This window comes from Leuciscus leuciscus (genome assembly GCF_965113295.1).
Source record: "Leuciscus leuciscus genome assembly, chromosome: 25".
Taxonomy (NCBI): Eukaryota; Metazoa; Chordata; class Actinopteri; order Cypriniformes; family Leuciscidae; genus Leuciscus; species Leuciscus leuciscus.
Window position 1 is genome coordinate 24,127,434 of NC_138724.1, and position 24,587 is coordinate 24,152,020.

The 24,587-nt window shown below is 38.1% G+C and overlaps 1 protein-coding gene across 1 annotated transcript in view; it reads left to right on the forward strand.

Moving 5' to 3' along the window:
- furinb (furin (paired basic amino acid cleaving enzyme) b) overlaps positions 1-24,587 on the forward strand; it is an 84,139-nt gene that overhangs the window by 25,241 nt on the left and 34,311 nt on the right. Inside the window, exon 3 of the mRNA XM_082159887.1 lies at positions 20,726-20,824. Within this exon, the coding sequence (XP_082016013.1) occupies positions 20,726-20,824 (99 nt within the window). The remainder of the gene's footprint in view (positions 1-20,725; positions 20,825-24,587) is intronic.

Genomic DNA, 24,587 nt, shown 5'->3' on the forward strand with positions numbered 1-24,587 from the left:
GTGGCAGTTTGCACGTTGGCTTGCTGAGGAGATCCTCAGTTACTCATCTGTGGCGGGTCATATCTGGCGTTGCGTGTTGAAGTAGTGCTGTCATATCTGGCTACCAGAGCTGGTAGCCTAAAACGCTCTCGCTCTCTATATTTTTACAATTTTGGGAGGAGTACATTTACATATGTGGCTTCAAACAACCCAATGCATTTACACTTGTCCAGTTTCATCTGGAATGTGTTTCAAACCACCTTCTGAAGTGGTTTGAGTGATCGCATAGCTATCTGATCAGAGAAAATGCATGAAGTGACCAGGTGTAAACAGGCCCATAGTGTCTTTGCTGTGTTATGCATGGTCATTTGCCAAAAAAAGTTTTTTTAGGAAATGTGGAAATCAAGATATTAGACACATTACAGCATTTTTACATTTCCATTCAAAAGTATTGGGTCAGTTTTTAAATTTCCGCAAGGATGCATTAAATTGCTCAAAAGGGACAGTAAAAACATTTATAATTCTACAAAAGATTCTTCAAATAAATACTGTTATTTTTAACTTTCTATTCATCGAAGACTAGTATTGCTTCTGAAAATTCAGCTTTGCCATCACAGAAATAAATTACATTTTAAAATATATTAAAGTGGGAAACAGTTATTTGAAATTGTAATTTTTCACAATATTGCTGTTTTATGTGTATGTTATGATGCCATGTTTAAGTCCAGTTATTTTCAAAAGGCCAGTTTATGCAGACGCTGCTAGGGAAAGACTTTCTTACTCTTTCATGCTGAGCTTTTTTCCACAGAGGCAGAGAGAAAGCTTGTCAGGGTAAAAGAGGCTGAGAGAAGGGATGAAACCTCCTGTTTCTGAGGCACAAACACCTTTGAAATGGCTGACATTAAAGTGTGGATGATGTGGTCTCTCTCTCTTTCTTTTTTTCTTTCCCTGTCCCATCATTCCCACATGGAATAGACGTACGCACAAACATACACAGATGCATGTTTCATCTTCAGCTGGCATGTCTACTGAGAGAATTATATTGGTGTCACTTTGAGGTTTTTTCTCTTTGAATGTCATCTGTATAATCAGGTCCCACCAACTGGAGAAAGTTACTGACCACTTAGGATGACTGACCGCACCGGACTGCCGGTGGTTTTTGTCACAGTTGAAGTGGAAATTGAAAGGTTTCCTTTTAATTCAAGGTCTTTCCCAGTACAGTTAATTAAGTAATTTTAATAATCTCACATCATTAAAGCTACAATATGTAAGATTTTTGTTATAAAATATCCAAAAATCACTTGCACAGTGTGCTTACAATATCCCAAAAGTTCCCAAAGATTTTTAATTTCAGAGAAATTCCTATTTTAAATAATGGCTCGTCCCTGTTCACTTGTCGCCTGTCAATGACGTAATATCCGCGTTATCCCTGGTTTCCGCTCGTACTTCTATAGTAACCATGGCGACAGACGTGGACAACTGCGTTACGTCTAGCGGCACGCTCACGCTGTTGTTGTTTCGTTCTAACATTATGGACCATGGCAAGCAGACTTTGGGACAAAAGGAGAACTAAAACGAGGATCAATATCAGCGTAGCGTTTTCGAGATGCCGAGAGCTCCACGTCCGTGACAAACTTCGACTTGTCAGAGATGCCGCTCCTGCATGCACTTTATTAGACAGGTGAGCAAATGTACATAAAAACAAATCAATGCTCAACATGATGAAATGTTAGAATATGATCAGTATGTTATTCTAATGTTGATCTAGCTTACTGCTAGTCTCGTACAGACAAACTTACAGATAGAATAACATTATAACTTTCAACACGCTCAAATGCAGTTTAGTGTGATAGTGTAGACCAAGTGAAACAGCGCTGCGTTAGCTCACAAGTTTCATTCATCTAATAAACTAACCTGTGTGAGTAGGAATTCAGCACTTGCGGGTAACTTAGTTCGGTCGAATTAAATGTCCTTATTCCTTTATATCCCCGAGACTCACGTGTGGCGTTGATATCTGTCTCTCATTAGCAATCGCGCCCTGCTTCATACCACAGTCATGTTAAAAACATCAATGCATTCACTCATCCATAAACATTATTAGATCCTTCGGCATGACGGCAAGTTCCATAATTCCGCTTATGCGTCATCAACCTACGCCTTTGTTATTGTAAGAGGTTAGCAACTCCTAGTGGAGAAGAAAATTACATATTGTAGCTTTAATATAAAAAAAAAGAGTAGACTTTCTGGTCATAATTAGGTCCGCCACCTCTATGACACGCAAGTATTTAGAGATGCTCAGTATAATTCAAACTGCCATCATTCTGTTGGGAAACATATTCTATGAGTGTCTGTGCAAGCTGGTTAACCTCGGCTCAATAGCCATCAATCCTCGGATCACGCCTCCGCGAGTTTCACACTTGAATAAAACATCAACAAGCAGACCTTGTGTTTTTAAAAATCACACACACACACCTCTGAGATTCAAAAGAAAATGAGCCACTGTGGAGAAACGGGCATAACTAACTCTTGCTCAGGGACATCTGAGCCCCATCGATTTGTTACCGAATCTCCTGTGTGTCAATGCTGAAGCGCACGGGGAATGAATCATTGTCATTACGGCATTTGTGTAGAGGACGTTTCAGAATAAGGTAAAAGCTGGTCGGGACAGGTAATGGCTCCCTGGAGACGTAGCAAAATATTGTCAGCAGACGTATTCCTATTAAGTCGATCTGAGTAATGAGCCCTTTTGAGCATTTACGCTGGGTTTGGGATGTAATTCTGGGTCTGTGGAAAATACATCTTCTTTTAGGAGTTCTTTAAAAGGTCATAGTTTGTAATACGCAGCATTTATAAGAGTGATCCCTGGGTTGATGTTGATGAATGCTCCAGATGGTGCTTAACATGACTCTGGAAATGAATTATTTCATTGACCTGGTGTTTTTTTCCCCTGTTTTATCTACAGTTCTTTGTGCTTCTAAGTTCATCCCCTATAATGTGCAATGTGAAGTGGTAAGGTTTTGACCGTGTCAAAGTCCCTGTAAAGCAAGTTGGTTCACTCGACAGCTTTTTTTTGCCTTATAAATACAGCTTGTACATCTAATCGAAAAGAGAAAGACCGAAATCCGTCGTCAACTGGGTTAAAAAAGTCTTCAATGGTGGCGGACAAACACAGTCATTCACACAAAGTACCCTACCCATGTAGCCTGGCTAACGTCAGACCTCTTTCTCATTGAGACATGGTCTGGGAACCACATGTTCATTTTCTCGTATTTGAGGCGTGGTTTACGAATGCCCAGAGCCGTTTATTGGGCGCTACGAATGTCTATCAAATGCGCCTGTTCGTAGCTCATAGCCAAGCGTTTCAATTATACCAGATGACGCATGTAGAGCGACAGAAATTCGACGAGGAAGAAGACCAGGGCTCCAGACTAACTTTTTTCACCTCCGTCCTGGAACCGTCCTGAAAAACTATTTGAACCGTCCTAAAGTGAATGTCAACCGTCCCAAAATAAATATGTTATTTCTGTACTTTGTTATTATCATCTATAGTTGTTAGTTGTTGTTAGTCACATAATAAAAACACCATTAAAATGTTTATGATATATATTATTATATTTATTTAGCTCCATTCAAAGTAGTTATCTGTAAACAGGCAAAAAACAGATTTAATAAAAAATAACAGGAGTTAAATGCTTTTTTTGTATTCATGCAGAACAAATCTTTATTTTTATTTTTATTTTTTTTTATTTTTTTTACATATACGAAAATGAAGAGAAAAATACATACAGCTCAAAACGTTTTTGAGTTGGTTGGATTAAAAAATAACAAATAAATACTGGTGACAACATACAGTATCTTAAAAATATCATCATTCTTTATTCTTTCAAGCAGCAGACATATTTATTTGTATGAATTAAATATAATGAATCCTTATTAAAGCTATTAACGAGCAGTGAATGCTTTTCTCTTTTTCTTTTGTTGCTTGATCAATATTAAGGACACAGACTGCATTAGGTTTATCACTGTCACTTTAAGACATCGGATCATGTCCAATGACGTGCGCTGATGCACTGATGCACATCCGATACATTCAAAACTGTTTAAGACATAACCAACATAGTTATAGTGAACTCTCCAAAACGAACATTTAGACATAATGTTGTGTGTATTTGTCCATTCAGACACGAAAGAGAGCTCAATTCCGTACTCGCGCGCTGTATAGGTGTCTATCGGGTGTGTGCGCACAGAAAACCGTACCGAATAGAGCTCTTTTTTTGCGTCGTCACTCTTATTCAGATCTATATGTCTGCTCTACTCATTCTCCCAGACGTTTACTTTTTTTTAACGTTTTATGAGACATGCAGCGCATGTAAACCCGTGTGCCGCTGGATAGATCAGCACGTCACAGTACAAATGTGCGCATCTACCACAAACGCAGGACATCAGTTCTGACTGGATCGCTTCCCAAATCGTCACTATCTAACATTTTTGTCTAGTTTTTATTCGTTGACGATAATGTCAATAGATTTTCGTCATAGTTTTTGTCATTCAAAACTAGGTTTTATTTAGTTATCGTCTCGTTTTCGTCTGTGAAAATAAGCCATGTGATAGATGTAGGCTACCGCGAAACAAGTCTCCGGGTGAGTAGCCGGCCAGTGATAGTAACTATAGTAACAGCATGAGAAGACGCGTTCTGTTGTAGTCAGCGCTTGGTCGGTTAATTTTGGCATTTTCTAAGTAAGTTACCCTAATAGGCTAGTAATAAATGAACACACATACAAAAATGTATTTCGTCCTGTAGGCGTCCTGGAGAATATTTCTGTTCGTCCTAAACACATTTTCTATCGTCCCCAGGACGATAGGATGCCGTTAGTCTCGAGCCCTGAAGAAGACGAAATAAACTTGCGTTCTAAACTACTTAGAACACTATCTAAGGCTGCATCGAAAGGTAACTTCGCGTCTGATGCCATGTTGGATCCATAGATATAAACAAACTGCTTCGGTGTGTCGCATAGACGTCGTCATCGTCTTGCTGCTCCCTCCCCGTTCTGTGATTGGTTCCCTTTTTGATGGGAAAATCTGGTCCATGGTGTCCAGGCTGCCTAGCAGCGTGAATAAAATCACGCTGGGTGCAAGGCAGCATGGGGAAACCCAGGCTACTACCCATGTTAACTGCGAATCCATTTCTGACAATGAATTAATTTAATTGCAAAGAAACAGTTTTTATTTTTACCTCATCTCATCTCATTCTATTTAAAATAGAAAATAATCACTGTCGGACAGATCATAAAGCAAAGTCCTTAGAACTATTTTATATTTAAAAATCTGTAAATTTAAATTAAAAAGTCACTGAGTGAATGATTTGAAAAGTGAATAACAAAGTAACACATAACACAAAAAGTGGCAGGATTATGCATTTGCACTCAAAGACTGCACAGATCATTCAGATTCATGAACGTACGGTATCAGATTATTTTGTTCTGTCCATTGTTATGGTAAAATAACTTTATTGCATTTCAGCTGTGCGCTCTGAGGCACAGGTCATTTATTATATACGAAAATTTCTCCTACTGTAGCAACTTCCATTTTTCTTGGTGAAATTTAGCGCCAATTTATTAGGAAGTGATGATTTTGTTCTCTTCGGCTCACTGGATGGAAATGGTGTTTGTTTTATCAGATATTCAAATTTTGCACACAAGTTAAATTCGCAACTTTGGGTGGAAACATAGCTACAGTCAATCGGATTCAACTGCGTTTAAATTCAGTTGTCAATCCAGAAACTTTGCAATATTTCGTTTGCAGCATGAAAAATATATATATAATATACAGAAAGCGAGCAAAGATCACTGCCATTATAATCACTGAATCTGTCAATTGCATCGCAAGGTACACAGAGTTGCACTCTTGTGAAAACTCCCATTATTATTAATGAAGCTCTGCAATAAATCTCTTATTGACAACGTGATTATACTTTACTGGTTAATGAAAGGATTCACGAGTGTGCAGAATTTGCGATGAATAAAAACTCCACCGTTTTGAGCAGATTCTGACTAACTTAAACGCCTCTGATTGGCCATTGCATTCACACGCTCAACAGATATGTCTGTGATTTGCTACATTGCTCAAGTCAAGTCAAGTCAAGTATATTTGTATAGCGCTTTTCACAATACAGATTGTATCAAAGCAGCTTCACAGTATTAAATTAAAATAATACAACAAGGTTTGTTTCTAGTGGAATTTATTGATTGATAAAATTAAATTAAATATCCCCAAAATATCCCCAACTGAGCAAGCCAAAGGCAACAGCAAGCTCAACGCAAAAACATGTTGTAAATAAAACACTCACGGGAGCGGGAATTAGCCGACTATCAGCACGTACCAGTACTAGAGAACAGCAGGTATCTCATTAAATGATCACATTAAATTATCAAATAAATCTTTGGCTGGACAAATATTCGTTTTGGTGGCCGCCAAAATGTTTTCAATGCAGGAAAAACCCTGGAATTCTTGGGTTCAAACCACTTGTTTGATTTGTTTTGAAGTGTTCGAAAAAAAATGGCTTTAGTGAATGATTAATTGACTGACTCATAATGTCAGGTACTTGTTTTGTTCCTGAATGAATCACTTGTGTAATGGTTTCACTTAAAAATAGGGGTGTGCAATATTGGGACAAAATTATATCTCAATATTTTCTGGGTTCTTGTCGATAATGATTATCAGACGAAATTTTGCAGAGTATTTTTTGCTGGTCGTGTTTTTTTTTACTGAAACAACAATGTAACAATATAATTTGCAAAAAAAGAGTAATTGACAAAGTAGTATGTTTGTTATAGCCATTGCTGTTCTGGATGCCTCCACAGATCTGAAAAAGGGCCGATCAAGATTGATTTATCTGGACTACAGGAATATATGCTCAAATTGCTCTCAAATTACAATGCATTGATGTCAGTGTGCTCAGTGCTGATTATTAATTTGCTCACATAATTATGAAAATTAGAGGGAGCTTTATTGTGACTAGGTACTTGGCCGGAGAAGCTTGAGAACCATTGGTTTAGACTGAATGTGGCTGTAAAGCACTAAAGCGAAACAAGCCTCATTAGTCACCATCAGAACGGTGTAAATCTCTGTCTGTCAGCCTCAGTGGTGTGTGAGAGGAAGAGAGAAAGCTGGAAGCAATTGCTTCATGAAATGAAAAAAGAACACTGATTCATTCAGGAGAGCTTAGCATTCTCTCACCTCTTCACTGCAACTCTGACCTGCTCAAGGGAGCGACGATATCCCTTTAGTGCTGGTTGTCATCTGCCTTACACTGGCTTACAACTGGATTTGAGGACTGAAAGCAGCACCTAGATCAGTATGAAAATGCTGTTGCAAACAGGAGTGATTAGCAGATGCCAGATTCCACTATAGGTCAGATCAATAGATCAGCATGGTTTTGTTGTGCAGACTATTCCCGTGTACAACGCTTGTGGAATGTTTGATTGCCTTTTCTGTGCAGAAAAATGTTCTCTCTGCGCCTTTTAATAAGACATTTTATGTCTTTACTAATGTAGAGAGCTTCTTTCACAGAAAGGCAGAACAAATTGTGTACAAATAATAAATAAATTAAATAGATAAACAAAAAGTTAATTAAAATAAATAAGGGAATTTGACATTTATTATGTTTTTCTTCACTGCTATTAAAATTTTGTGGTAAGTTAGGTTTTTAAGATGTCACTTATGCTCACCAAGGCTGCAATCATTGTGAAATATTATTTCAATTTAAAATATCTGTTTTCTTTAAATGTATTTTATTCATGTGATGTGATGGCAAAGCTGATTTTTTTAGAAACCATTACTCCAGTCTTCAGTGTCACATGATCCTTCAGAAATCATTCTAAATATGCTGATTTTCTGATTTACTGATTCACTGATAATTATCAGTGTTAAAAAGATTTGTGCTTGTGATTATTTGATAAATAGAAGGTTCAAAAGAACAGCATTTATTTTAAATTGAATAGCCAACTTTATTGAAATAGAATACCTTATAAATATCTTTACTCTCACTTCTGTTCAATTTAAAAGTGCAATAAGTGATCTGGTAAATGCTAACTTTAGCCTGCTAGCATTGAAAGCATACGATCCCAACCTCCCTGCAAATCGCCATTCGGACCAAATGTAATTATTTTATGGTCCTACCATATAGCCTCAGACGATATAGGCTATATTTATAAAAATACTTTTAGACTGCTTAACAAAGTGATTGCTTTCAGGATATGAAGAGATTTTCAACCAGCATTATTAAAAATATATATTCTTTGGAGAATCATCTATTGCACCTTTAATGCATCCTTGCGGAGTTTAAGTATTAATTTCTATAGGAAAAAAAAACCCAGACCCCAAACTTTTAAATGGTAGTCTACATGAATCAGTGTAGTGGTCGATTTGGTATTTATTACATATCGGCATCAGCTTTTCTGTTTGGCCAATGTGTTGGGAGCAGGACTTTTATTTTGACGGCGCTGAGAACACAGTGTCTTCATTAGTTATGGTCTCTGTTTAACTATTTTGTCTAATCTGTTGCTTGATAGAAATGTTGATATCGCCATGGCCATCAAAAAAACAATATCAGTCGACCACTAAATCAGTGTGCTCGTATGAAAGGTTTTTGTACCTTTATTCATTGAAATGTCCTTCAACTTGATGTCCTTGATGTTTTTCAGAAACCGAAACCTGTTGATAAACACAAGCTCTGATGAACCGTTAGCTTGGAGCGATGCTGTGTGATTGTCCTATCACGTGGAAACCCCCGATGGTATATAATGAGTTGTTTTACCAGATTAGTTCAGTCACCCTTTCAGTAGGGGTCTAGAAGACAGTGAAGATCTCACAGTTCCCACTGATCATTTCAATGAATCAAAGGCAGATTTTAATGACAGTAATAACGACTTCTTATGAATAATACATTGAGAGATTAACGTGTGTGTGTGTGTGTGTGTGTGTGTTTGTTTGTGTTTGTGCGCATCTGAAACTCCCTCACATCTGAGTGGAGCTGAGCAGAGTGCTAATGATCTCTCGTTTTGTCCGTGTGTCTGTGTGTACATGTGTTTTTGGTTAGGTGTGTGTGTGTGTGTGTGTGTGTGTGTGTGTGTGTGTGTGTGTGTGTGCACTCCAAACTTGGAATGCCTTTCTCCGTGTCATTAGTTCTGTCTCCGTTTCCCAGGTAATGACCCCTTTCCTCTCGGCAGCAGTCTGACTTTGTGACTGTATCATTCTGTCTGCCTCTCTCTTTTTGGCTTCAGACAGTCATTTGCCTTTTGATTGTGAGGTGTTTCTTGTGACCTTGGAATGCCTGGTTGCCCTTGAGGTATAAGAATGTTTTCTCTCTTGGAGCTATAAAATGTTATAGTCTGAATAATTCTAACATATTTTCGTTGACGTAAATTAACTCTCCAGTCATGGATTTTCATCGTTGACTGATTTGCATCCAATTTTAGCCCATATGAAATTCCCATCCATTTGTTCTCAAACTGACGTGCGTTCACGTTGTGTGCACAATGACATTGAGGATCTTGGGGTGTCTCTGTAATGGATAACCAATCAATCCCGGCTGCTGTACTGATTGCGTAAAATGACAATGATGATTAGGTGAAATGGAATTTCATCTCGATAACGATCGCCAACACCAGTCATCTGATCTGTGGTCAGTTGAGGGTTAAAGCCACCGTGATTTTTTCTGATAGCCTCAAATCTTCTTTTCTTTTTTTACTCCCAGGAAAGTCATTATCAAATGAGAATTTTGCTGTTGTCACACGGCACACCTGATGATTTGATTTCTTCAACACGGAGACGAGTGAGATTTGGGTAGAGAAAGAGAGGTGGAGGAAAGAGAAGAAAATAGACTGGTGGAGAAGGAGCGAATGTGCGGCGTACGTGTTGACTCACAGTCTGTGGGGATATAGACTGGAGCGAGTGTGTGTGCGTGTGTCTTTCAGGGAAACAGAATAGAAACAACATGACTGCAGAAACAGAAAAAGGGTATGGACTGTTGAAAAGAAAAGTAAGGTTTAGATTCTGCCTGTGTGAAAGAGAGTGAGAGGGAGAGAGAGAAATAAATGGTGTGTTATTACTGTGGCTGTGCAAAAGGTTTTTTGATATTGCGAGTCTGCTAATATGACTTCTGTTGAACTGATGTGTTGGCCTTGACTGAGGAATATTATATAAGCAAGCATTTGGGCTTTTGCACTGTGTTTTTAAATTATTGATTTGGTCTATAACATCATGCAGTGTGGTCCAAAAGCTTGAAACCACATTGAAGATCTAATTTAAACCTGTAAATGATAAAAAAAAATTAAAAAATTTTTTTATGTCTCTGTTTTGTTTTTGTCCATATAGTGGTGTCCATTGTATGTGCAAAAACAGCTGAACATTCTTCAAAATATCTTCTTTTTTTGTTTCACCTGACGTAGAATAAACAGATTGTATTTTATATAGGTCACAAATCAAGGGAAAGTAAATTTCTTACATTGAGCATGATTCCAACTCATTATTTTTAGGGAATCAAAAAGGTACAATGTGAGCAATCTGGTTCGATTCCTGAACGGATAGCCTAACTATTATGAAACTGTTCTTTGTAGAGAATGAAAATATTCTGTGCCAACAGTGAAGTCTGACTCACTGATTCGAATCACAAGAGTCTCAGCTTTCCAAAGATGTGTGACATGTTTAGCTTTTCATTTTTGAGTTGTTGTATGTCGCACAAAAATATGCAGTGTACTGTGGACGGCACATTTGAATAAAGTATACATACATATTTTATTCATATAGGACAACTTAGTTTGAATAAATGAGCAGACACTGATTAGCTACTTGATCGCCTAAATTAAAAAAATTAAATTAATATTTGTGTAGTGTTCAATGTTGTTATCGATAGAGATACGCGGATGGGGTATTATTTCATCCGCAACCGCATCACAAAACTCATCCGCACCAACGTTTTTTGACCAAATTTCAAAGCCGCACCCGCCCGCCATCCGCTGATTGTTTTGCGGTCTATGGACGATGCAATGCTCTGCTGATGCGAGCCGCAAGAAAGCCCTTGTCTGTTCTAGAAAGGACAGCAAAGATATTTAATGCTAATGTATGAGGCATAGGCCTACGCTGAGTTTCATTCATTTACGATGAGATGCGCTCTAGTTCACAATGCAATGCAAGTGAACGCGGCGCGCCGGTGCCTCTATGTAACGGTTATTATATTGTCTGCTATATTTGCTTTTTATTTATTAAATACATGCAATTGGTTGATGAAACATTTATTAAAATTAAGATACAATTTGTACAAATCGAAATTCGCTTTAAAGAAAGGCTTTCTACAAAGCAAAACTTAATGAAGTGGTAAAAATCATGTCTGACGATTTACAAAACAAAATTTCATTAAGTGGTAAAAACCATATCTCCCGATATATTGCGCATCTTATGATCCTATCTTTTATTACAATTGTTTTTGAGCTAAAATCATATAGGCTATATACACACTGTATATGTTTCTTTTATCAAACATGTTTGGGGCCAGTCAAGGGGTAATTAAACGGCACGATCAGTTATCGGTTATGATAGGCTATGTTGTTTATTATTGCAAATGTTTATTGCTAATGTTTATTATTGCAAATGTTTTTAATTTGTTTAATAAATCTCATAATGATGGCACATCACTATATCATAGTCATAGATTTTATTTCTATCTCAAATGATTGGTGGTCGGTCAGGGGGTAGCCTACTTGGCAAAGAATCAAATACAGTTGGAAACGACGTAGACTTTTAATAACACAGACTGTTAACAATTGTTTTTAATTAGTATTTAAACATTCTCTATGATAAAAAATGTTTGTAAAAAATATTTTAATAACACTGTTTTGGCGGTTATAGAGTTCTAATGACGGTGTTCAACTATAGTCGTCGGTCTCACGGTTATATACTAACCGTCACACCCCTAGTATCAAACTTCATGTTTGTTTTGGAAGTATTCTCCAATATTCTAATTGTTAGATATAATGCAGTCTTAATCCATATGTTATTTATTAACTCCTGAGGTCATTCACTCAATTCAATCACAATTTTGCATTTGGTTTATTGTACCAAATGGTATATCGCACATTCACACTATGGAAGATAAATCAGAGAAAAGGCATGAGAGAGGTAAAGCATCGGTGGATATAGCATTAGATGACTACATATCCCTCTGTGTCGGTTGAGGAATGTGGAAATATGTGAAAATCTGGCCCCAAGAAAAAAGTCACTCAGCAGGGGAGACAAATTACTGCTACCTTTGTTACAGTCATTTTTAAGATTGTCCACGTTTCATTTTTAAAGTGCACCATCATACAGGAAGACACAGACCAGACTGGGCCCGATCATATTCCATAGCAAATTGCTATTAACAAGTCAGTAATCAAGTTGCGATTATACATTACAGTACCTAATGTTTGTAGCCTTCTCCCTTGTACCTGAATGTGATGCATTACAATAATCCTTGCCAAGAAAGTTCCATCCATGTTATTCCGATTGAAAGAGCATGCTTAATCCACTCATTATTCCAGCTTCAAAAGTCCACTTGGTGTCTCGGTGTCGGATGACAAATGCGACTTTTCAGTTTTGCACTTTTGTATCTTGAGTCAACTCACATAATATGATAACTTCGACTGTTTGCCCTTTTGAAGTATAACGCTTGCTCGTTCAGTGTATTGGTCGCTGACGTTAGCATTACTTATTTGCGATCATCTCTGTGCTCTCTGAGCCGAGTCTGACCAAAAATTTTAGCTATAACTAGACGGTTCTTTTGTGATATTAATAATAAAATAGGAGAAATTAAGTGCTTGAGACTGCACATCCGCGTTATCTGGAGCGACCTGAAACAAGCTTTTTTGAGCGTCATAGAACAATGTGACCGTTCATCTCAGATTTTGTCGCTGATTTGAAATTTGTTATTTAAATGTGAGGCTGCAAGCAGTTTTTGAGATTTTAAGTTTGTTTGCGTCTACTGTTGCACACAATAGGAACATGAAAACTCATGATCACGTGACCTCGCATTAACTCAGTCCGCACTGCTTCTGCCGGCTACGTGTTTTTTTTCACCTTATTTCCCGGCTTACAAAACACACTCACAGCGCTTATTGACTCTGATTACGGCCGGGTTTTCTCCGATCGACTCAGGTATTACACACAATGTTAAACATACCCGGGACCCGAAGTAATAGATTGGGACCCGAAGTAATAGATTGGGACCCGAAGTAATAGACCCGACCCGGACCCGGCTGACCATTTTAAAATAGGTTCCAAGGTCCTCGGGTCTCGGGTCCTCCATGAAGACCTCTACTAGATATCACACACTTATGTGCTTTCATTGCACTCCACTCCCTCTCTGTTTCTGCCCTTCCTTCTTCCTCCTTCTTTCATTTATTCTAAAAAATGTAATATTATCAAAGAAAACCTCCATGGTTGAAAAAGGTCTCTCATCGCAGTTAGATTAATGTTATCCTTCGTGACTGCGGAGGTAGGACAGAAATACTGCTCCATCACCCCTGTCAGCCACTGTAAAGCAACTCTTAGATCTGAATGTGTGTAAAAGAGTGTTTCATTTTTAAGGCGAAAAACGTATGAAACACTGCCAGCAGATTCATATCCTATGCATCATCGACCTGAGGAAATATGCGGCGTATACTAATTTAGTTGAACATATTCTTCAGCCCTCTGGGAGGTTTAAAACTTATGATTCAACTATATGGATCCTCTTGAATTTGCTGCTGCGGTCTTTCTGGATTTGTCACACACAAACACACACATCTCGGTTAATTAAACACAATCGTTATTTAACATCATCATTGAATGTCAATCAAAGGTCAGCATCATGGTATTATTAAAAGTTGTGGATGTGCTCGCTACAGTTATTTCACAAATACAGACACAGATATTGGTTTAATTTAGTCATATATGTTTGAACCAGAAATGATTCAGAAAAAGAAGAGGAAGAGTGAGTTATACAGGCAAGGCCTGGTTTAGTCTGAATCAGAATCCATCAGAATCCAAAGAACAGAAACCACAGATACACTGCCAATATCCTTCTCTGTCCCTCACCTGGGCCTTGACTTCATTCATTCTCCCAAAAAATGGGATTTGAAAAGGATGCTTGATAAGATTCCTATTGATCGAAGGCAATTTCTGCTTCAGTTCTGTATTCGTAAGGTGTTCTGTCTTCTCTGAATTGAATTTAGCTGGAGAACATCAGGAGCTCAATGTCAGTGGCTCCATCGCTTACTTTGGAGCCAAGTGCGGCAGCAAAGGCTGTTAAGATGATTTCCCTGCATTTCCCACACGTCCCTGCATCCAACATGAATCCATTCATTACCACTCACTGCGATTGCAATTATGAAAAATAGATTTTTATTGATTTGTGGTATTATGTAAACCAATTATGCAACTGTACCATTGATGGCAGTAAGTAACATGATCAATAGCTGTCACATGTTTTTCAGATGAGATTTGGCGTTCTGTTTGGTATTGCTGGTTACATCAGTGGCCTAATTCAATTAAAATATCTCATGACTTTCTAAACATGAGACTGGAAATGAGGACTGCACCCCTGAAAATCAATTTTAAGCAGGTGATAGAAAAATAATTATTCTTATAATAATAAAAGAATGCTTGAGGGTGCAAAATTCTCATTTATTTGTATTGCACCTTTCAAAATGCATGTCTTTTCAAAGCAGCTTTACAAAAAAATGCATGTTTCTACATTTATCATTTAGAGTAATCTGCTATCAGAGGTGACGGGCTGGATATTTGCATCACGATACGATACATCACAATATATTGCGATATATTGCAATACTTTATTTTTTTTTTTTAATAATAGAGGTAAAAATGCAACTTGCTGTGTACCACCTGAGGTATTCTGGAATGTGCATCACATTACATTGATAACTCATAATAATAATAATAATAACTTCCACTCCAATTTATTAGCAAAGCTATTTGCATTGCACAGTGTCACTGAACAGTGAACACACTGAAATGTATGAAGTGCATATTGTGTAGTCAGTAGCCTATGCTTAATATTTAACAATATTATTGCTCTGCCTGCATTGACACCATTAAATGAGAACTGAACTGAGCTGATCGATGACATCACTGTTTTTTGCAGAGCTGCTGTTTTGTGTCTCTTTTTTGTAAAAAGCGCTAGACTATATAAATAAAGGTGACTTATTGTCATGATTCCTGGACTTATGTTATTTCCTGTTTTGAGCCATGTTTTGTAGTCCTTTGTAGTTTTTCTTGTTGATTAGTCATTATGAGTTCATTTGTCCCAGCTGTGTCTCGTTTCCCTGATCTGTTCTGTGTATTTAAGCCCTGTGTTTCAGTCTGTTCCTTGTCTGTCGTTGTTGCGTAATGTTTGGTTGTTCTGTTCTTGTTTCTTGTGATCCAATTTATGATTGTTAGAGTTTGTTTAAATAAAAGCTGCTGCAAGTAGATCCTGCATCCTTCCCTGCTTCAACCTGCAGCGTTACACTTATGCCCTACTATGCTGTAAACAATTTTTTGATATTTGATATTTTGAAAACTCATCTGTGAGTCCGAGTGGCCCAGCGCGCATCCATAGTGTTCACCATATGCCTTAAGCCGGGGTTTTCAACAACACTATATGGCCGCAAATCCTTACAAATGAAATGCACCACCGACTCCATTATGTTCTTTGCACAGCTGAGGTAGACGGAAGCTTGTTGGTGTTATTATCCAGTAGTTTGCCTTGAATCAACCGATTTCGGCTGTGGTTGAAGTGCCACCATTTATTCTGAGTTGGTTTTCTGAATATTTTTGTGTAGCCTGGCAAAGCTTACAACTAGTATTTGTTTAATCTAATTCATTACTCCCTGACTTATTTTAAAAACAAAGAGCACCCCCCACACGTCAGCTCTGCAAGCTGGAGGCGCTCTTATATTTTCCGCCATTGCTCGCTCCCTCTTACTTCTGAGACATTGGCCGTATGAATGTAAATGACGGGCAACTGTTAGCGTTTGAGACAGCGAGTCAGCGATCTACAGGAACTGAGGAGGTCGTTTGACACAGAGGGATTTAAAATCTGTTTAAAACATGATTTTTTTAAAAAAGTATCGATACTAGAGGTTGGAATATCGATACACAGTTGTGGGAAAAAAAACGCGATAGTTAGCTGTAGCGATATTTTTGCACAGCCCTAGACGTGACTGTGTCCATATGTCAAAATTGTACAGTTCTAAGATAATACAAATCATGCGGTTAGATTATTTAATTCAGGCATAAACAATGATCTAATAACACAATTATTGCAAGTTGTGATCATAATGATTAATTTGGCAGTGGTGCAACTATTTGGAGAATTGAAAATTCAATTGCCAGTGTAGCTAAAGCCAGACTTTTGGGGGGGGGGAAATGTCATCTCTGATGACTGGCTTCATGCAGCTGTTTAAAAGGTACTTTGCTGATGTAATATAATTTTCTGGGAAAAAACGTAGTTTGTCAGGTAAGGTTGGATGCATCAAATCTTTTGTTTGATGCAAGTAGTACTGAGCAAACACAACCACGATCGACACTGTATTTGACCATTTTTCTTTGTCTGTAAAAAACTTGTACTTGTTACTTTCGGACAAAAGTCTACATTCATTTCTGCTCTTTATTTTTTTCTTTCATTGTTGTCTGTACAACCGTTCATAGGATGAGAGGAATATGATAGCCATTATTTGAAATTTATTTATTTATTTATTTTCTCAAGATGACCTTTTCTCAAGATGATTTATTTATTTTCTCATTTTCTCTCAATGTTTTCATCTATTTCATATAAACCCACCCAAAATGACACATAAGCAAAAGTAATTGTGTTTGACCCTTTAAATTACTGAAATGTTCTCTTCATGTACAAGTAGGCAGCTCTTGACCAAAATAAGCTGCATTCGATGGTCTAAATGAAAGATTTAGCTCATATGAAAAACAGTATTTTTTTTTTTTTCTTCAACATCCTGTTTAGGTCCGAAGATTAGAGAGAGTGTGGAAAATGGCCATGAAAGAACCAGAAAAGTTGACTAACAAAAACTGGTTCAAAAGTGCGGAATATGACCCTTTTAAAAGTTTACATTATTTTTACAGGATGCAATAATTACAGCAGTAAAGCACTGTGGTAACATGCATGCCTCACTTCACAGACGTTTCTATGTGTGAACCTTCCTTTTGTAGCTCCTTCTTCTTGGTGTGCTGTGCTAGCAGGCTGCCAGTAAAAGCGACCTCACCATCTTTAGGTCTAATAAAGGCACAGTTTCTCCGTATGTGTCATGTCCAGAGGAATTGGCTCTGAGAGCAGTGAGCTGAAAGCAGTGAATCTTTCAGATCTCTGGTCTGTGAGTTTATGAATTATATACTTGCACATCAGGCCAAAGAGAGTAATGATGTTCACTTTAACTTCTTCTGTAGATCAAAGTTAAATTTTATCCAGCTTTCTCTTCATCTCTCTTTTTGCTTCCATCTTTATCCTTCCCTGTCTCTTTTTCTCTCTCACACACAAACATGCTAGAATGTGCTCACAAACATACTTATACACACAGAAGTAGTATTAAAATCTTATTATAGGTGTAAGAGAGAATAACTGTGATTGATAAATTATAAAACGAGACTGAAAAGAGGTAGTGTTGTGTGAATTGTAGGGCTGAGACGATACATGTATCTCCCGATTCGATACTATCACGATACTTGGGGGCCGATATGATATGTATTGCGATTTAAAAAAAAGAAAGAATTGTGATTCTACAAGTATTGCAAGTCGATATTGCAATTTATTGTTTTTTGTTTTTGTTTGTTTTTTACACTAGACCATGGGGAAAAGATAAATCATACACTTATACAGACTGTACATGATGTTTAAGATGAGTCATATTTACAAAAACAATTCATCACATCTTTCTGATTTATTTCAGAAGCATCATACAGTACTACATCCTCTTTAATAAATGATTCAATAACAAATGCATTTTTTAACAGTCACTTGAAACAATGTAATCGATAAATGAGTTAAGCGCCAAGTTTCTATCAAAAGCTGATTTACTCTATTCTGATGGCTATCGTAGACATCAGTGTTCATATTTGAACTTTAAACATCTTGTATCACAGAAATAATGATACTATGAGGTTGAAAAGACTGTGAAGCTGTTTCATGACAACTCTCTCCAGGTCAGCGGCAGCGCCAACACAGATTTGAATGTTGCGATATGATTTTGTCAAAGTTTAATAGACGAATTGAAAGATCACGTGGGTGTTTGAATCGAGATCACAGTCTTTTAAAGATGAATTGTGCAGCTCTATTGTCTTATCTCTCTCAGCATATGAGTAGTGCGAGGGCTTTTCAGTGCTTTCAGTCTCGCGTCGCTTTCACGCGTCCACTTATATTACGTCACTCAACACTCATAGATAACGACACATTTCATCCTCTGTTGAAACGAAAGTGGCTAACTTCTGTCAACCTCATCTTCAAGCAAGGACAAAAATAAAGCAATTTCATTTGAATTAATATCGATTTTGTAATTACCCGTTTTTTACAGGTCGCCGAGAGTTGAAGAATGTTCTACTTTGGGTAAAACGCAGCACTCATCACGGTCACTTTTTACACAACTGTCCAATCACAGTGGAGGAGGGGCGGGACAAATACCACACCGACCAACCGCCACATTCTACTTGTACAACGTCAACAGATGATGACAACAAGCGTAATAACGGAACAAAATAATTTAAAACAAAAGCCAGAGAAAATACGTTACATTGTATCGACATTTTAATATAGAATCAACATAGAAACAAAATATGTGTGAAATTAGATACTAGTAATACTTTTGCGGATATTCCGTATCATAACAAGCAAAGCGTTTCAACTGAAAAAAATGCTGCGCTGCCAAAACGCTCTCGAGCGCCCATAGCTCGACGTTTTCAGCAGAGCGCCTGGCGTTGGTGGACACACGGCCTTAATGGAGCTGTTACGTAACTTTAGCAGGGATGTTTATCATACAATACTTGAGGAGTAATAACTTTTAAAATTTAATGAGATACTAACTAGATACTACAAATTTTTAAGTCGTTATGTTTAGTTAATATTTATTTAAATTTATTTTTATATTTAATTACTGATTCTGTCACCACCCTGAAGAATTCAGGGAGCAAATTGTCAGTAGATTCAAACCAAACTTAAACTTTGTGAATGTTTTTGAAGGATTTTATTGAAGGAACTGGTTCATATGGGTAATTTGTTGTCCTGAATTGGACTACACTGGCGATGCTGTATGTTTGTTTTTTGCATTCTGAAGATTGCATGTGTTTTTGTATTATTTTCGTGGTGCCCCAATCTGTTTATCTCATCACATTCAAATCAAACTCATAACTCAGATAAAATATCATTTGTTTTGCCGTGGCGCTGTACATTCAGCTGCTCATCAAACACTAGTTGACATAAAGTAGGAGTATAGAGCTATAACATAAAAATGAATGTCAAAGCTCACATAATTTGCTTAATGAGAATTTTATTATTATTGAAATTACTGACTTTAGATTGCAGTCAACAGCTGGCACAGTTTGTGACATTGTTGAGATCTTTTCAAGAGACAGTTTAGCAAAAGTCTCTATTTGCTTTGTTCTCATTGCCGTCTAGGATAAACAGCTGAGATATTAATGAGATCAGTGATTTTTCTTTTCTGAGAGGTTCCAGAACACCGGGCAAGACCCTACCCAATTTAGCACTTCAGACGCTCACGCTGAGTCCTGCTGGTCTCGGAAAGCATTTCTGTCCTCGTGTGATCCCAGGGGACACCTCTGTAGTTTCAGCGAGACAAGTAGATGATGGCAGCAGAGGTCATGTTATTGATCACGAGGACATGGAGTGAGAGAGAGAGACGGAGACGGCAAAGGAAACTGAGAGAGCCGTCTGCAGTGAAGCATCAGGGGAACAGAAGCCCAGCAGGGAAGCATTTTGATAAATGAATGTCATTTTAGGAAGGAGACACTTGACTATATAGTGCAGGATCTATTCATTGACGTCACTTCTGAAAGAAGTGTGTGGGTATTCGGCCGTCTAGAAGTTGCTTTCCGTGTTCTACTGGGAACAGAACAAGATGAGTAATGATAGAGGCATGATTTTCTCACATACGCACACACAAGCTCAAAGTACCCAGGGTTATGAGCTGCCCTGCTGAGTGCCAGATCCCACACATCAGTGTGTGGCGGTCCAGATACAGTGAAATTTTTGCTTCAGTGTGATGCTTTATTGAGCCGAAGCACAACAAAATCGCAGCTTCTGTGGATTATTGAAAGAAAGGCATATCTTTGCACTTATCCATCCCCTTTGCTTTGCTCACAAACTGTGTATTTTGCTCTGTTTTGTGTGCAAAAAGTACCTGAAGCCGCCTTTCATAATTTTCACAGAATTTGTCCCTCAGTGGGAAGATTTTTTTAGGGTGTGTGTATCTGTGTTTTTGGATCTGTTGCATGTTTTGTAGAAATAATATGTGCGGCTGAACCTGCAGCTCTGCTCTAAATGTGTGTGTTGGAGAGAAAGATGGCCAGGTCTGTGAGCAGGTGCTGGAGTTAATGAGTGTGTTTCCCTCTAGAGTGTAAGACCGTATGACCTTGTGTGGTGGGTAAGACATGGCTCCTTTGGAATAACACTCTAATATATCACCTCCGTGTGTGTGTGTGTGTGTGTCTGCAGGTTTTCAGGGACTATTATCATTTCCAGCACAGGGGTGTGGTGAGGAGATCTTTGTCCGGCCATCACGGGGTTCATGTCCGACTGCACGCAGAGCCAAAGGTAAAAACCAGCCACACGCAAAGTCACACACAAACACGACTGTACAGCTCACAAAGAGGAGGTCGGAGGAGAATAGAGGTGAGAAAAGAGTGGGAGGTGATGAAACAAGAAGAGATGAGAGAACACGAAAGGTGAGGAGATGAGAGGAAAATGAATGAAAAGAGAAAGGGGGGAGGAAAAGGAGAGTATATGAGAGGGGGGGAAGGCAAGATAAGAAATGAGGAGAAATTAAAAGAGAAAAAAGAGGAGAGAAGAGGAAAACAGCAGATGAGAGTGAAGATGACAGGAAGGTTTGAGATTCGATGAGAGGTGGAGGAAAAAAGAAGAGATGAAAGGAAGATATGAAAAGTTAGGAGACAAGACAGGAGGAGATGTGATGAAAGGGAACAAGAGGAGAAGAGATGAGGGAAAAGGGCCACAGATGAAATAGGATGAAATGAGATGAAGAGATGGATGTGAGAAGAGAAAATGAGAAGGAAGGGGGGGACATGAGACAGGATGAGAGAGGGAGAGAAAAAAGCAAGATAAAAGGAGATGGGACAATCTGGTGCCGATAAGTTATCTGAGAGCAGCTCAGGCGTCCCAGGCGACTGCGTATTTAGGCCGCTGGCTGCAGGCTCCCATAGATCTTCTGCTGACCAGCCTCTTATCTTCACTCTCTGAAGCTTCAGCCGCTAGTTAAAACTCTGTGCACGCTCCGGAGATCCAACTACATGGCTAATACTGATGCCCTCCCAGACCCCACCTGCCCACCAGATGCCAGCGAAAGACATAGATGACTCCTAACACTGATCCATGACAGCAGAGAACGAGAGAGGGGAAGATACAAGCTGGATTACTGCTCCCTTGTGTGCTAGCCTCTATTTATGCAAGGCAAACAGCGTCAGGGTTCCGCTCTGGGCCTATTTCTGTTGCGGTGGGTCAAGCGTTCTTGTTGCCAGGGTTCATCTTGGCACAAGCCTCACACGTACAACGCACACACATGCAACGCCTGCTCTGCATTCCGAGTTCAGCATGGTTTTATGCTAATAAAGCAGATTTCTGAAGGCTGCCGCTTGTAAGCACATTCCCTCAAGCGATGGGAATTTATACAAAATTTGAACGCAAGTACGTGAACGTCTACTCCCTTGCTAACCGGAATTTCATTCCCTCGCAAGAAGTCAAATTGGAGTCCTCAGAAGTTTGCTGCTGAACGAAGGGCAGCAAAACGTGAAAGGAACAGGAAATGCATTCTTCCTCCAAATCTGACCTGGCCCTAGTCCACATTTGCTTTTTTCATGATAAATTTAGACCAGTGCTGGCATTACTGTAAAACGAGGGCGTAAAGGACGACTCACTCACAGGATTTTGAGTGTGTGTGTGTGTGTGTGTGTGTGTATTCTGTTTGTGTGAATCTCCCTCATCTTTCAGAAGAATACTCGCTGTGAACGCTTGCTACTTAAAAGTATATAATAATAAAATGATTTGTATTGTTAGACTGGAAGGATTAAGCTCATTATTTTGCACTGACATACAGTTTTTAGATGATCCTTTGGTTTGGTTTGAAGCACATTACATTGCTATCTGGTAATGCAAATCTGGGATTTTGACAACTTTTTGTGTAGTGGTCGACCGATTTATCGCCAAGGCCGATATATCGCACGATATTTAGCATTTTTAAAATATCAACATCAGCCAGTAAGTTTTTCTGTTTAGCCGATGTGTCGAAAGCAAGACTTTTATTTTGTCTGCGCTGAGAACGCCGGCTCTGAGAACAGCAGCGCCTGAGCACACATCGCTCCCATTCTCCGTCTTCATTAGTTATGGTCTCTAATTTGATCTAATACTTTACTAGATTTTAACTGTTAAACAAAGAAAGTAAACTGTATATGATAAAGTATTACAGATTGCTTTTATATTTTTCGTAACAGAAAGACAAACACTATTAATACTTTCTCATTTTCCAAAACAGTCACATAGCATTTACTTCCTCATATCACCTATCCATTAACCAATAGATGATTCGTTTTCTTCCCACAGACACTGAAATAAAAAAGAGAGTAAATTACTACCTCCAAGCACACATGTAATTATGTAAACAATGATGTGTGGTGAAACGCCAAAGTGTTGTTCAGGTGTCTTTTCCAAGAGGAAAGTTTCTTCTAACTTATCTGTGGGATTTTTTTCAGAGAAGTTGATAGAACTGACTTAAGAATGAGAAAGAGGCAAGAGTTAATCGATTTAATCTGTGGACTCTCTGGTCGTCCCCTTGTGAAAAGAAAAATGGATCCTGTATATGAGGCAGAGGGTCCGTGGACCTTTAAGCTCATTTAAAACAATTGTTTTACAGAAAGTGCACTTCATACGTCCATAAGTCTTTGGGCCCTAATTAGATTTCATACTCCACTGCTAATACCTCTCAGTTAGTGTGAATGCTAATGTCTGAGCGCCGTGTTAGTCATGTCCATCTCATCACACAAAACTGCCCAGAGGACTTTTTTCTTGCTCAGAGGTTGCTCTTTAATAGCTCAATAGACTTAATGCAATTCTTAAGTTATGTTTCATGTAAGCGTTTGTCTCAGATGTTTCAACTAAAATTCCCTTAGAGAGAAAAATAGACTAACAGTAAGTGGATAAAGTGGGTAGTATTGCTCAGATAATTTGATATAGAAAGAGAATTATTTGAGTTCATATACAGATCTCTCACTCTTCATTGGAGATTTGGCATCATTGTAAATCTGAGCTAAATGTGAGGCGTTTTGAGATCTCGTATGAAACACTAGACAAGAAATGTGTGTGGTTACTGAACCCATTTTCATAATTGCTGATTAAAGGGGTCATGAACTGCATTTTTTTATTGTTTTATAATGTTTCCTGTGGTGCACTTATAATTTTTACATAAAAAATTGTCATAATTTAGAAATAAAAAGGCATTTTTCCAGCCTGATTTTTGCCATCTGATTTGAACGCTCTGTTTGAAGGAGCGTGTCTGCTGTGAGGCTTTAGTGAAATGCCCACTGCTGTGATTGGCTTACAGCTTTTGCATATGAAATAGCTAAGTATTTTTAATGAAATAGCTAAGTATAAGAGAGTTTAACTCTCTCGAAATCTTTTAGCAAGTTTTTACTATTACAGTTCTCACAGTTTACCAATCGTGAAAAGTGTTAATTATAGCATTATATTTAGATCTATAGCATTATATTTAGATCGTGGCATGAAAGATTGCAGTGATGTGTATTGTAGTTGATCACAGACATGTTGAGCGCATGAATGCAGTGATCTCCTTATTGCAACTCGATTTCTGCACACTAAGGAATGCTTTCATCATAACTAACAGTGCAAACACAATGTAGTCCAGAACTCAGTCCCTGATAAACTCAAAAGTTAAACTAAAAAGTTTGATTGACAACTCCAGCGATTGCAAAGGGAGCATTCTTTGATCGCTTTCTATAGCCTATGTAATTTAATCACAGTTTAAATAATAGATTATTTTCATCTTACTAAGCTAAACAATGTGAAGTTGACCGTTTAGTCACTGGTTTGATTTACTGACACAAAGAACATCTGAGTGTATGAATCATTATATATCAGAAATCACACATCAGGCATTAGAATTAACACAGACTTACATGTCATCGCGTTACTGTCGAAAAGTCGTTAAACTCTAGATTGCTGTCTAAGAGATAAAATTAGACAATTTAGACAAAATTAGACTTTTTTTTTTTTTTTTTTGGGTGGGACACAGAACCACATAAAAAAATTAATACGCAAATGCTCACACAGA